General features: G+C 39.7%; 1 protein-coding gene across 1 annotated transcript in view; it reads left to right on the plus strand.

Moving 5' to 3' along the window:
* Nucleotides 1–1531: 1531 nt before the first annotated feature.
* SYNPR (synaptoporin) overlaps nucleotides 1532–13706 on the plus strand; it is a 315247-nt gene continuing 303072 nt past the window's right edge. Inside the window, exons 1-2 of the mRNA XM_037492124.2 lie at nucleotides 1532–1717; nucleotides 1811–1876. Of these exons, the coding sequence (XP_037348021.2) occupies nucleotides 1700–1717; nucleotides 1811–1876 (84 nt within the window). The 5' untranslated portion in view covers nucleotides 1532–1699. The remainder of the gene's footprint in view (nucleotides 1718–1810; nucleotides 1877–13706) is intronic.

Below are 13706 nucleotides of genomic sequence, written 5' to 3' on the forward strand. Positions count from 1 at the left end.
AAACTCTTCATTTTCATCTATCTTTCTCCCCCATTCCTAAATATGAATACCTCCTCCCAATTGCACGCACAAGCACACGCACGTGCGCACGCGCGTGCGTGCACACACACACACACACACACACACACACACACACTCCAAACCTTTCTGGCAAATCTTCGTAGTAAACAGATGGCCTATCTGTGTTGCTGGGAGACCACTTCATACATGAATCCAGTCCAAAGGGAGTGAGAAGAAAGGACATAACAGCTCTACCATGTAGTGGCTAAGAGCTGACACTTTTTTCCCCCTGACTCTTGATTGAATTCACTCTAGCTACATTATCTGCTGGCTGTACAATCTTGACCACACCACTTCTTTTCCATGCGACTCAGTTTCATCTCTTAAACGAGAACAGTCCTACCAAACCATGGGATTTTGTGAATATTTAATTAAGAATATTTATAAAACCCTTAGCACAATTTCAGATTCATAAAAAAACTCAGAAAAGTTTCTGCTACATATTATTTCCAGCAAGGATAGCAGTGGAAAGGGAGGATAAATTGAGGCCCACTTTGATTAAGGCTCAAGAAAAAGCGTCTGATTTTTGGAGGGAGGGACTCATTCCTATTTGTGATGACTTTGGGCAATTTCACTGTGGGGGGCTTATCTTAGGCAAAGGACCTCAGAAGAAACAGTATGCATTTTAGAAGAATTTTAAAACTGAGTTTCAGTCCTTGATTAGCCTTGCATGAGTTGTTTCACTTCGACTAATTCAACCTCACTAAGGAAGATAGAGCAGTGTATTTTTACCTTTAAAATGGGCATGATTGTTTGCTCCTAACCTCACCCAGTAATCCATGAGGATACCTACCTCTAGCACATAGTCCCAAATTCAAGATTAATTCATTCCCTGCCTCCCCTCTAGCCGGGTTCCCTCTGTCCTGGCCCTCTGCTTAGCCTTTTTTTTTTTTTTTCTTTTGTTTGTTTGTTTATTTATTTATTTATTTATTTATTTATTTATTTATTTATTTATTTATTTATTTTTAAGCATTTGTCCTGTTCTTCGCTGTATCCTAGCACCTGGCGCTGCCTGGCCCCTCGGAGGACTTCCACGAAGCTCTGGGGGAAAGAAGGGAATCCAAAGTGTGCCTTTGGAGTTGAGAAGTCACCAGAACTCACACACCTCCCCATGAAAGGTGTGGGTCCCTTTCTCTTAGCTGGAACCCCCTTCTTCAGGCAGGGAACAGCCTTGCCGAAGGTGCCAGTCCGCTTGCCCCAGCCCCGAGACCCAAAGTTTGCCCGGGGCCTGAGGACACCCGCGCGCGCGGAGCGGGCACCAATGCCCGCGGCTCCTGCCTCGCCCACCTCTCGCCCTCCCCTCAGGAGCTCGCAGCCGGCCAATGGCAGCCTCCCCTGGCGGCTGGGCGGCCCCCTCCCGGCCGCGTCTCCCCCAGCCCGCCCCTTCCCTCCGCACCCCGGGGCGGGATCCGCTGGGCCGGCCGCGCGCAGGCAGCTTGGCGGCGCGCAGAGCGTTCGGAGCCGGCGCGGGGCACCCGGCTCGCCCAGGGCCCCTGCTCGCGCCCGGGGGCTTCCGGGCCTCGCGCCTCGGACTTTCCCTGAAGGCAGCGTCTGCCCCTGAGGGCGAGGACGCTGGTGAAGCTCGAACTTCATTTTTTAAGGGGCACCCCTAGGTGAGAAGCCCGAGCGACGGTGAGCTATGGACCCTGTGAGTCAGGTAGGACAGAACCTGGCTGGGCGGCTGCCGGGGCTACGGAAGGGCGCCCCCAGCCCCTTGCTCACGCTTTCTTTTTCTCTTGTTGGTCCAAAGCTGGCCTCTGCAGGCTCCTTCCGAGCGCTGAAGGAGCCCCTTGCCTTCCTCCGAGCCCTGGAATTGGTGAGTAGCCTGAGTGTGCGGGGAGGGGATCCAGGCAGCAAACCCTCAGGTGAGGGCAGGTGGGGGCGAGAGGCGCCCCCTGCTCGTTTCTGCTCTGAGCCCGGGATTCGATCCTCTGACTTCAGTCCTCCCCACAAACCAGGTGCTCCCCGGGCCTGGCGCCGGCTGGATGGAGGGACCCCGCGTGGAGGTGGGAGTGTGGACGAAATATTGCTGGCGCTTAGGCGAGTGTCACCTCACCTTGCTCTGGCCAACGCGCCGGGGCGGTGGTAAGGAGGTGGGGAGGCAGCAGACGGAGGAGCTGGGGTGGGCTTGGCTCCTCACCTGCGCTCGCGCGGGGTGAGTGCTGCAGAGGCGCGCGGGCTGAGCGGAGTAGCTGGCAGGACTTGGCCGAGCTCGGAAAGTTGGTCAGTACGGGCAGCGCTTCTCCTGGCCTGGGGTGCTGGGAGCACTGGGCAACTGTTCTACTGGAACTCCAGCCACCGAGACGCTGCCAGGCTGCGAAAGATGCCGTGCAGAGAGCTCGACTCCTTCCTTCTACTTCGGTTTCTCTGCTGGGGCCACTCCTCCAAGAGCTCCTCTGATTTTTTTTTCCAAAAGAACCCCCAGCCTCTGTGTAGGTTTCCTGAACAACTGGGCTGTAGGAAGTTGTATTACTCTGTTTTGTCCCCTCCTTCAAGACATGCTGACAGCCCTATGGTAACTTGTCTCTTGACGGAGTGAGGCTTGGAAACAGTTCTCAGGGGCCAAAGAGTGATGTGAGCGTAGTTGGCTTGGATGATGGGTATTCAGAGTGAAATCTGTGGGTCACACGTTCTTTCTTGCTAGGAGCGCTGCAAAGCAAGCTAACCGACTGAACAGAAAGTTCAGAGCCATCATGTAGCATTAATCACAGGCCCCGCCACTGAGTCGCTGGGAAATTATGTAAGAGCTGTTCTGACCTCCCAGATCTCAGCTCCAAGGACTAGTATCTGGCTTTGGCATCATAACTGTGGTGCATGTGTACATGGATGATCTGCAGGAAGATCTCATTTGCCTTTTGGTAGAATTGCATAAAAGTTATCAGCGTGACATACGTCAAGACAGCATTTGGAAGACTCGAGTGTGTGGTTCTGGAATGACTAGTCTAAAACTGGTGTTCTTACAGTCAAGTTAAACTAATCTAGTAATGCTCACAGTTCAGGTGGCTTTCTCAGAATTTTATCCACATCCCTTCATTCAGCCATTCAATAGACAGTTTTGGTGAAAAGGTGTTTTTGATCAAAATAATCACTACATTGTCAAGCCATTGTCAAAAAGCCAAAATTCAAAAACCTGACATCATTTTTCATTGTCTCACTTTGTTGCTTACCTGAATTATTAGTTTGTATTAGATTCTGTAGCAACATTATTTCATGTCATTGCTCAACACACAGCTTCTACTGGTCTATTTCAAAGTGTAGTTAACCTGGATTCATTTGTTTATAATGCAGATTTTTTACCAACAAATTATTGGGAGGAGTGCCCATAAATCTGCATTTTAAGCAAGCTCCCTGGATTATTATTGGGCACATTAAATCTGGAGAACCATCACCCTAAGCTACACTAGGTCCCTCCTAACTTCAGAAGCACTTTTTACCTTGTTCTGTTTATACTGTATGGAAAACCCTCACACCCCAAGCCTAGAAGATTATCTCCTTAGATTATAGTTTACCTCTCAACGAAGATTTCTCTAATAGTTAACCTTCCCGCTCCTCTACCCCAGAATGAATGATTCACCCATTCTTTTGGGCTTCTATGACATTTTATTTATCATTCATTTGTGAAACTTTTTCCACACTACATTATAATTCTTTTTTTCTTGATGTGTGTGTGTGTGTGTAAGAAAGAAGGTAAGAGAAGGAATAGGAGAAAAGTCATTACATTGAAAAATATTTGTACTCTGTCCGCTCTCTCTTTAGGCTTCTAAGGCTTTATGAAGGAAGACCTTTCACTTGTAAATCAATTATTAGGCTCTTATTTGTTAAATAGAATGGTGGATGAACAAAAACCCAAAAAGTCAGATAAGCTAGTTGAGCAACTATTTGAAAGAGCTAAAATAGAGAGACCTGAGCACAGAGGTAGAAGAGGGTTGGTTGCTAAGAAAATTTAAAGTAGTGGAGGAAAGGAGAGAAAATATACTTTGTGTCCATACAGAGGTGAAGAGCTACTCTGAGGTATCATTTTCTCCAAGAGAGAGTGACAGTGAGAAGAGTATGATCTCTTAGATGACAGGAAATTTGTCTCTGTATTTCCTCCTAGTGCCTTTCGTGGTACTTGGTAAACAATGAGAGGTCTGCAAAAAAGGTATACATCAATAATGAGAGAGAGCACTAAAAGTACTTCTGTTTTATGGTAAAACAGACTTAAAGTTGCTAGCCTTTAAAGTCTTTAAACTACATTTCTATTTTTTTTAGTATTTATGCTGTAGAAATAAAAGTATGTGAAGATATATTGCGGGCTACTTACTGCTATATCATTTATAGAAGAAAGAGCTATACATAATTGCAAACCATGAAGAGGAAAATGGCTAAAGTATGATTCACATATGTTATGAAATTTACTATCATTAATAAAATTGAGCGGAGGTAACATGCTTGACCTGGAGCTCAATTTTGTTTGATAAAATTATGAAAAAAGCATGTTTTGTTCTTTGTATGTGATAAAATTAAGTGTACACAAGTCATTTTCATTCTCTTAAATCTACACATTAAAACTTTATTCAAGGGAGTGGGAAATGCACTTTATATGTTCTTTGCTTAGAAAAGGCTTGTAGAAACAGTTGACTTAAAGTCTAAATAACATATAAAAGTCAAGCCTTCAGGGGCAAGCTTTAGCCAATTTCAGACTTTGAGGAAAACTTCCAAATCCCTAATCTCTACTCCAATGAGGTCAGAGGACTTTTTACTACTCTCTTTCTAGTCAAAACAGAAATTTAGAACATAGCATGAAATTCAGTGGGCTGTTTCTTTTATAACCTGATGGTAAAATAGGGCCAGCCAATCTATTAAGCCATCATTTGGAAATGGTAAAATACAATGAATTTATCCTACTTCTCAGATTTACTCTGAAAAACTAAATTGGTATAATCCTGACTTCCACTGATTCATCAGCCATATCTTTCTACGTTAGTAGTTTGCCAGTAGAAGTTGGTACTTGTCTGTTTTTCCTGTCTTTTTAAAAAAATTGTTAGGAAAATTATTTCTTTTCTCAACTATTTACCAGGCTCTGGGTTTGTACCTGTGGATTTATGTATAATGGAAATGTGGGGACCAGAATTATTGAAGAGCATTAAAGGACTTCAACTCCCCCAAATGAGATTTGGTTGGCTGACATAGTTCTTTAACACAATGGTGCAGGTCCAGATTCTGTCCCTCTAGGATTAGCTTCTATGTCAACTTGCCTGTTTCCTCTAATTCTTATTTTTTATATCCATCTCCAACTTTGCTAAACCATTTCTATTACAACTCCTGAACTTCCAATCTCCATTCTGCCTTTCCTTTCTGTCCTTCCAAAGGAAACCAGCTAATTCACAGATGCAGTGTGTCTGATCTGTGAAATATAGGTATCCTTGATTTAAATGGAGACTTTAGTATTTAGATAATCCTCATTCTGTATCTCAGTTCTGAGCTGTGTTTTCAAGGCAAACATCATACTGCTTACTTGATATTAAAGACATTTATAATCATTTGTTATTGATAATAACAGAGTAAAACATATTAATTACTATACCATGCCATTCCAATAGCCACCATTTTAATCCCCAGTGACAGAAGTAACAATATCCACCTTTGTCTTGTAGGCTTCCTTGGGGCACTGCATTTCATTGCTTTCCATACATCATCCTGCTTAATCTGCATGACTCTCACATTTCCATTTCACTATGCAGCGCAGGAATGATAACTAACTCATCAAGGACAAATTATAGGAAATGGCAAAGCCAAGATTTGAGCAGCCTCACTCCAAACTGTATTTTCTAAAATGCTACCCTCTTCTGCTTTTCAATGTGGCATGCACCTGCCATATCTCACCTCCAGTCCTTAAAGAAACTTTAAAAGGCATGAGCTTTCCTATTTTTCAGTGTTTTTCTCACCTGCTATGCACCTGAGGTCTTTTCTGGAAATAACAAGGATTATTTTTATTTAGAGACTAATTCAACAGGTAACAGTTGTCATTTTATACTCATTTTATTTTCTGTTGGCTATTAATTAACCAAGATAGAGTAGGCTCTAATTAAAAATCAGTATCTTTTCAATTAAATAATGTAGAAAAAGATTTTGATTGTAAAGCCAGTGATTTAGTCTCATTTTATAATCTTTTTTTTCTGTTTTCTTATAATATCTGTATGCATGAGTGCAACTCTTTTAAGTATAACAAGAGAGGAAAATATAATATACAGCATTTAAATTACGAGCAGCAATCTGCCATTGAAGGTCTGATGTAATTTCAAAGCCACAGTAATATAATTAAAACTTTCTAGCCTCTCAGCGACATAAATCATATGCAATTGGAAGTATAAATCAGTAAATACAATTTTCATAAAAAACTACTCCCCAGTGTGCTAATGGATTCATTTCTTAATTCTTTGCTCAGTTAATTAAGATAACAAAACAAAGATATTTCTTATAGATTTGAATCCTAATTTTATTCTTCATTAGCTTGGTGTTCTTGGAAAAGTTATTTAGCTTCACTAAGCTTCATATTGCCTCATCTATAAAATGGTTCCTACATTGGAGGGTTACTATAATAAATTAATTTAATTCAAGTAAACCACCTTGCACATCGCTGGGGAAAGAAGTGCACAACAAATAATTATGATGATGAGGATGTGGTGATGGTGAAAAGAGAAAGTGAAAGTCCATCACAGGGTAAAAACATTATGATTAGGTTCTTGTAAGTTAGAATCTGGTCAAAACTCTGAAGTAGGAAATCTGCTTTTGGATTTGCTTGAGCCTCTTCTTCAATTCTTTAATATAAGGGGCCTCATGCTGCCCAGTTACTTTTACCCTAGCAGTGGTGATACTCCTGAAACTTGCTCTTTGAAATATCCAAATTTTAAGAACAGTGCAGGGAGGCCAGTATGGAAGGCCTAATGAAAGAATTGCAGTCACCACTTGGCCTTTGGAGTATTTTGTTGCTGTTGAGATGTGGGAAGAAAATTTTCCTAATCTTTCTCAAATCATAATCCATAGAGGGTTGCTTACACTTGAAAGATTTCCAGGGTATATCCAGCTGAATTCTCTAGAAGAAGGTACACATAGAGTCAGCCACAGGCACTTACTAACTACACCCTAATACTCAGGTGCACCTAGCTCTTGGGGGACTTCCAGATAGGAATGTGGGAAGAAATCTGGACTCACGCTCAAGTAAAGATATCAACCTTAGTTTTCTCTCTTTCCAAAAAGGTTCACATCCTTCTTTGATGCTAGTAAGAAAGAGAGTGAAATATTTGTAGAAAGAAAGTTGCTAAGGACTACATATACAGAACTATCGCCTTCCTTTTGATTCTTCATCTTCTGTGGGCATATATTTAACTCTGGCTGTATTTGCAATTATTTTTGTTCATTCTATTAGATTAGTCTTCCTTTGATAACCTCAGTTCTCTCACCTGAATAATAGGGTCAGTATCTCTTGCCTACTTCTCATAGTGTTAAAAATTTTAAGTGAGTTCAAATATGTAAATGATTTGATGTCCTCCAAAAATAAATTATGACCATGATGATGATGATAGGTGACAATAAAAAATTACTTTTTTTTTCCAATTTGTGTGACTCTGAACAGCATAAGATAACTGCCCTAGAATGTATGGTAAGGCATAAAATGTAGGTGCCATATTTTTACTCCCTAAGGGGGTTGAGTCTTCCTTAATCACTGTTTACCCTCTACTATTTGCCCCAGTCTTTTTGGAACCTGTAAGAAACAGTGATGCTGCCAGTTGAAACTGATACATTTAAAAATCAGGGGAATTTCACCTTTACCCTGTTTAGATCTTGTACTGAAAGCCAGTTTATTGCACTGTATACACTTTACATTTCTTAGGTGTTTTGGGCCCAGTGTCAACTGCTTCCTTTCTTGGGAATGTAGAACATTCTTTCATGTCACCCGACCCCATTTAGCTGGTAAATTCCTCTTGCCCCTTCAAGTGTCAGCTTAGAATCACTTCTTTTGGGAGTGATTTCCATTTCTCCCTACATGGGGAAGTCTAGCTGCTTGAAGCCAGCCTCTCAGAGCATGTGAGTTAGTGACTTGTTCATATTCTAGCACCTTGGACAGACTAAATGCTCAGTGAGGGCAGGGATCTTATGCTTGTCTTTTGGGGTAATTCTAAGTATCTAACACTGTTTTTGGACATGGTAGGAACAATTCCAGGGTCATTACACATCCCACCAAAACACCCAGACAGTAGGTGCTTAGTATTGATGATTATTGGTTGAAGGATATGGGGAAATAAGGGAAGGAAAAAGAGATTGAACATTAAAAGAGTCCTTGAGACCACATCTAATGGGGTGCAAATTTCCCTTCATAATCTCCATTGTGAAGAGGAATTTAAAGGATGGCTATCAAAACAATTGATTAGCTATTAGTCTTGGTTGTGGAGGATAGTAACACACACAGGTTTACTCAACTGCCAAGGAAAGAGGACAGTTGTAGACATACCCACTAGGTAGTAGGAGAGAAGAACTCTTACTGCAATAGAGGCCGGGGGCTGAAACAAGCCCCTGTCTCATTTCTTTGGCAATGAGTAGAACTGCCTTAGCAGGCGTGCTGCCAGGACTGTGTCTTGGCCACTGTCCTACCCTTTGTGTGTTCCCTTTCTGGTTTCTTGTTTTGCTTATTCTTTCTGTAATTCTAATCTAATATTCTAAGAGAGGAATGTGATTGGTTACTAAGATTTTTCAATTTGACAGGGATTTTAACTCCATATCTCACTATAAATTGTCCGCTCAGGGGGCAAATGCCCACCATAACTCCTGTCACTTGTGGACTGAATTAAAAGGATCATGAGGTTCAAAACATACCCCCCAAGACTAGGACACTGGGGTGGGCATTCTTCAATTGGTGGGCACATTAGGCAAGGTAGGAGGTATACATATCTGGTAAAAGCATAAATGATTCCAAAAAAAAAAAAAAAAAGCATAAATGATTCCTTTCACCAGTACATCTTCCATTAAGTTAGCAAGTATAATTCTCTCAAGAAAAAAAGTTACATCTTTGGGATTTGAATTCCTGGAATTCATTCTGATGAGATCATTTGGTGGATTCACACTGATTATGTTATCTGAGGGGGTGTGCTTTTGTCCCTTCAGTACACAGCATTACCTTAGTTTCTTTTGTCTTGCCCATGAGTTGAAAAGTTTCTTCCTGGAAGGAATGATGGGCTTTTGAGTAGTGATTAGATAGTCCACTTATGAATGAAAACATATTCCCCAAATCATACATTTTTCATATATTGATAGGTTAATCAGGTTCAAACCCTTATGACAGAAGACAACATTAATTATTTTTATATTTATTAATGTGGTAGAAAACAGAAAGGCATTAATGTATATATTTCTTGTTTTTTATTTATTATCCCTATCCAAATTTAATTTTTTTTGTACTGAATTTTACTCATAGAAGAATCATGGACTTGCATGGGGTGATAGGTGCTCTTCTTTTGAGGAAGGGGAAGCGAGGAATTGGTTGACACACAAGAACCACTATAAAAAAAATTGGAAGGCAGCCTGGGACTGGAGGAGCATGGGCTTTGGAATGAGCTGTGTGCTGGAATCCTGGCTCTTCTTTCCTGTTGTGGGATGCTGAGCAGATTGCATATTTGTCCTGATCCTCAGTGTCCACAGCCATTAAATGAAGTTCATAGGAGTCATATCTTTTGGCTGCTGTAAGGGCTAAGTAAGGTGGTGTCTAGTTAATACTAAGGCTCCGTACGAGTGATGGAGGGAAGAGGATGTTAAAGATGTTGATATGAGAACTATAAATACAACGAAAACTTTCCTAAAATTTCTGGCACACTATAAATATAGTTTGCCCAATATAATATTGTCATATTGCTTTTGTTTCTGTTATTATCTCTTCATGAGGAGAACATTGATTGTGACATAATCATAAAGTATACACAAATTGTATTAATACTAATATGTAGAAATAAGCACTTCACATGTATTATTTCATTTAGTCTCACAATTATCTTTGAATATACAAACAATCACCCCATATTTTGGGTGAGGAAACTGAGGCCTGGACAGATCAAAACTACTTCCCTAAACTCATACAAGTAGTATGTGATAGAACCAGGATTTGAATCAAGGCAACTGGATGCCAGACTGTTTTTAAGCATTTTTCTGATTTGCATTCCATTAATGGTGATCATTCATTACTTCTATATGTTAAACTTAAATGAGTCCCCTAATGAAAATAGAGGGGACAATATATAGAATATCTTCTTAAAATCATGTCTTCTCATTCCTGATTTAGTTTCCCTGTCACTATCTCATGCTGCCAGAGTACAAAGCAAAATTTAACAACTAGGAATGTCCAAACATTCTCAGGCATCTTTTTACTTCTCAAAAATACTTAGTCCATGAAAAAATGAACTGACCTTCAATTTCTTTCCTAACAAATTTTTATTCACTGATCCATGTTATAAAGAAATTCAGATTTAGGTATATGTTTTTGAAATATGCCTATAAAAATTTTGTAGACTTCAGAAAGGATCCACGTATTTAGCAACAGGCCTCCCCTGGTGGCGCAGCGGTTTAGCACTGGGCTGTGAAGCTGCCCGCCGCATCTGCAGCGCCAGTTCGAGCCCCGGCCACCAGCAAGGGTCCCACATGGTGCGACAGACCTCTACTGCCGTGCCCGCTGCTCCCCTCAACAATGTATTTTATCGGTCTGCCAGTTCTGTTCCCTGTTCTGGCTCTGGTGAATTCTCTCACCCTCCCGTGCTTCTGACTGTACCCAGTGCTTGTAGAAATAAATAAATAAATAAATCTTAAAAAAATTATTTAGCAAAGCTATGAACAAATTTCTTTTGAAATTATCAAGTCAAACAGATTCTATCATGGCTGCATGGACAGAAAATGAATGATGCCTACTAGTGTGTGTGGGTGTGTTTGTGTGTGTGTGTGTGTGTAAGTGAGCTGTCATGCTTTGGATTAGTTATTTTTGAAAGATTTATGTGCCAAATAAGAAGACATACCTAATTTGGCTTTAACAAATGCTCACATATCCATTTGGTCTACCAAATGAATTTTCATGCCTGTAATTCCCCTGGTGGTATTGTCTGTACCTGGTAGACAGTTGTCATTTCCCCTGAGATTCTTCCTAAAGCTGGGATCCAGAAAAATGGACAAAGTAGAAGGATTAGAATGGAAGAAAGAGTAATACCAGAAAATTACAAGGCACAAAACCATGATCAGGGTGAAGAATAGAGGTCATGAGAGATGTTTAAGCTGGAAACAGAGGTAGTTGGATGAGCAGGGACTATGATTATGACTTAAGAGTGCCTTGACTTTGGAGTTAATACATGCTTAGGTTCAAACATAGATCTTACCTTTCATGAGCAAATCACCCTCACCGAGCCTCAAGTTCCTAGAGCTTTTACCTACTTCAAAGATGTTTAAATCATGAAAATGAATTAATAGATTGAAGAACCTTGGAGAAATACTTTTATCTCCCTGTCTCACAACTTCTTGAAGTGTAGAATGGAGATAACAGCCATAACACAGAGTTATGGAATAAAATGGTGTAAAATGAGCTAAATATGTATGAAAGTTCCCATCAGAAGACTCAGTAAATATGGTCTGCCCCTAAATCTGGAAAACTAAAGCTTGAGTATTCAGGGAAGGGTTCTTTTAACAACAATGCCTGATATGTTGCCTTTAATGTTCATCTACCAACTATAGTTGTGGAGGAAGGGGGACAACATATTTTCATATTTCATAATCATCTACTAGAGTCTACATAAGAACATTTTATTGTTAAAGTCACCTTACTGATTTTATTTATGAAGCACTTAAAAGCAAAACATGATTATCAGATATGAATTTTAAATGTATTTTAAAAGACATCCTTCATTGATTAAATATCAGAATATGTGTGAAATTGCTAGTAGCAATGAATTCTAGTTATTCTAGGGAAAGGACTACCTAGCACAGAAGGTAAAAGTAAAGTGTAAATATTGTACTTTTATTTTTTTAAAAATTATTTGAAATTGCTAGCTGATTTTTGTTTTGTTTTTAATGTCTGGCTTTAGTCAACTACATTTCCCTCATTTGGTAACAGAAAGAATACTTGGGTTTCACTCTGGGTTTCACCACTGATAAGCTATGTGTCTTTGAAGATGTTACTTAACCTCTCTGGGCCTTTCACATTTAGAAGTATAGAAATAATAACTCATAGGCAGAATTATTGTGTTCATTAATAGATAGCACTTGCAAAAAATGATGGCATGTAGCAATCATTCAATACATACTATTTTCTTTCCTTCTTTTCTCTCAAATGCTTTTTACTGTCAATGTATGGAAAGAATAAATTGGAAAACTCTGAAGGTTCTATTATTTCTCTAGACATTCCTGATGTCTTCATGTCTTCTCTCTCTCTTGTCTTCTTTAATCTTGTTTTCTCTTCTTGTCTCATCTATGCTCATTCTCTCTCTCTCTCTCTCTCTCTCTCTCTCTCTCTCTCTCTCTCTCTCTCTCACACACACACACACACACACACACGTTCTTTGTACTCAACACCATAAAGAACAGGTCAATGTAACCCAAGTAATTCCCACTGGGACAGTAAAATTTGGCAGCTGTAGTTGGCAAGGAAAGAATGATTAGATTAGATTGTCAAGACCTAGATTAATGTCCCAGACACGTTGGAAACCCAGATTGTCTGCAGGTTTTGACAATGTGACCATGAATTTATGAAGCTGGTGTCTGAAAAGAACAATATACTTCTTTATTTCATTTTGTTTTTTAGTTTATTAATTTTCACAATCAAATTTTGTTGATACACCATTCATTTACAACACTATGTAATTTGTACAGCACATCCTTGCACTTGATATGTGCATATGCTTTGCTCACCCACCACTGAGTTCTACCTCTTCTCAGTGCTTCAGCCCCCATCCCTTCCCCTTTGGTAATCATATTTTTGACAGAGTCTTAGAGTTATTTTTGTTGTGTTTTGCCTATATGTTTGCGTTGGTTATATATTCCACTTCTGAGTGAAACTATCTGGTAATTGTCTTTCACTTTCTGACTTACTTCACTTAGCATCTTCACCTCAAATTCTATTCATGTTTCCACAAATAGCAATATTTCATTTTTTTAAATAGCTGTGGACTTCTTTATTTTATAAAAGGACAAAGCTCCCAGAAATAATGAGAGTTCACGCTACTAAATTAATCATCTCTTGCTATATGTCAGGCTGTATTTTTCAGTAGTACCTACATTATATATGCAAGTTCATTGACACCTTATAATGATCTTATAATGACCAAAGTTACAGAACTGATAAGTAACCGAGGCAGGATCTCAAATCAAATCTGTGTGACTTCCTACCTCTTCCATGCCCACTGTGATCCAAATATACTGAGTATACTTGTATTGGGGGGATGGATTATTTTGATATTTAGAGCCATCTTTATATATAAGTAATGTGTTTATTAATTTAAAATCACAAAGATATAAGCAAAATTAGTAAGCAATATTATTCAGTATCCTGAGATGTAATTAAGGTTAATTTTTTTAAAAATATACTTTCAGACATTTTTATGTTCAGATACCATTTTTTTTTCTGTGATGTTTATTGAGATAAT

This window comes from Talpa occidentalis, unplaced genomic scaffold (genome assembly GCF_014898055.3).
Source record: "Talpa occidentalis isolate TD23 unplaced genomic scaffold, MPIMG_talOcc4v2.1 talOcc4.10, whole genome shotgun sequence".
Taxonomy (NCBI): Eukaryota; Metazoa; Chordata; class Mammalia; order Eulipotyphla; family Talpidae; genus Talpa; species Talpa occidentalis.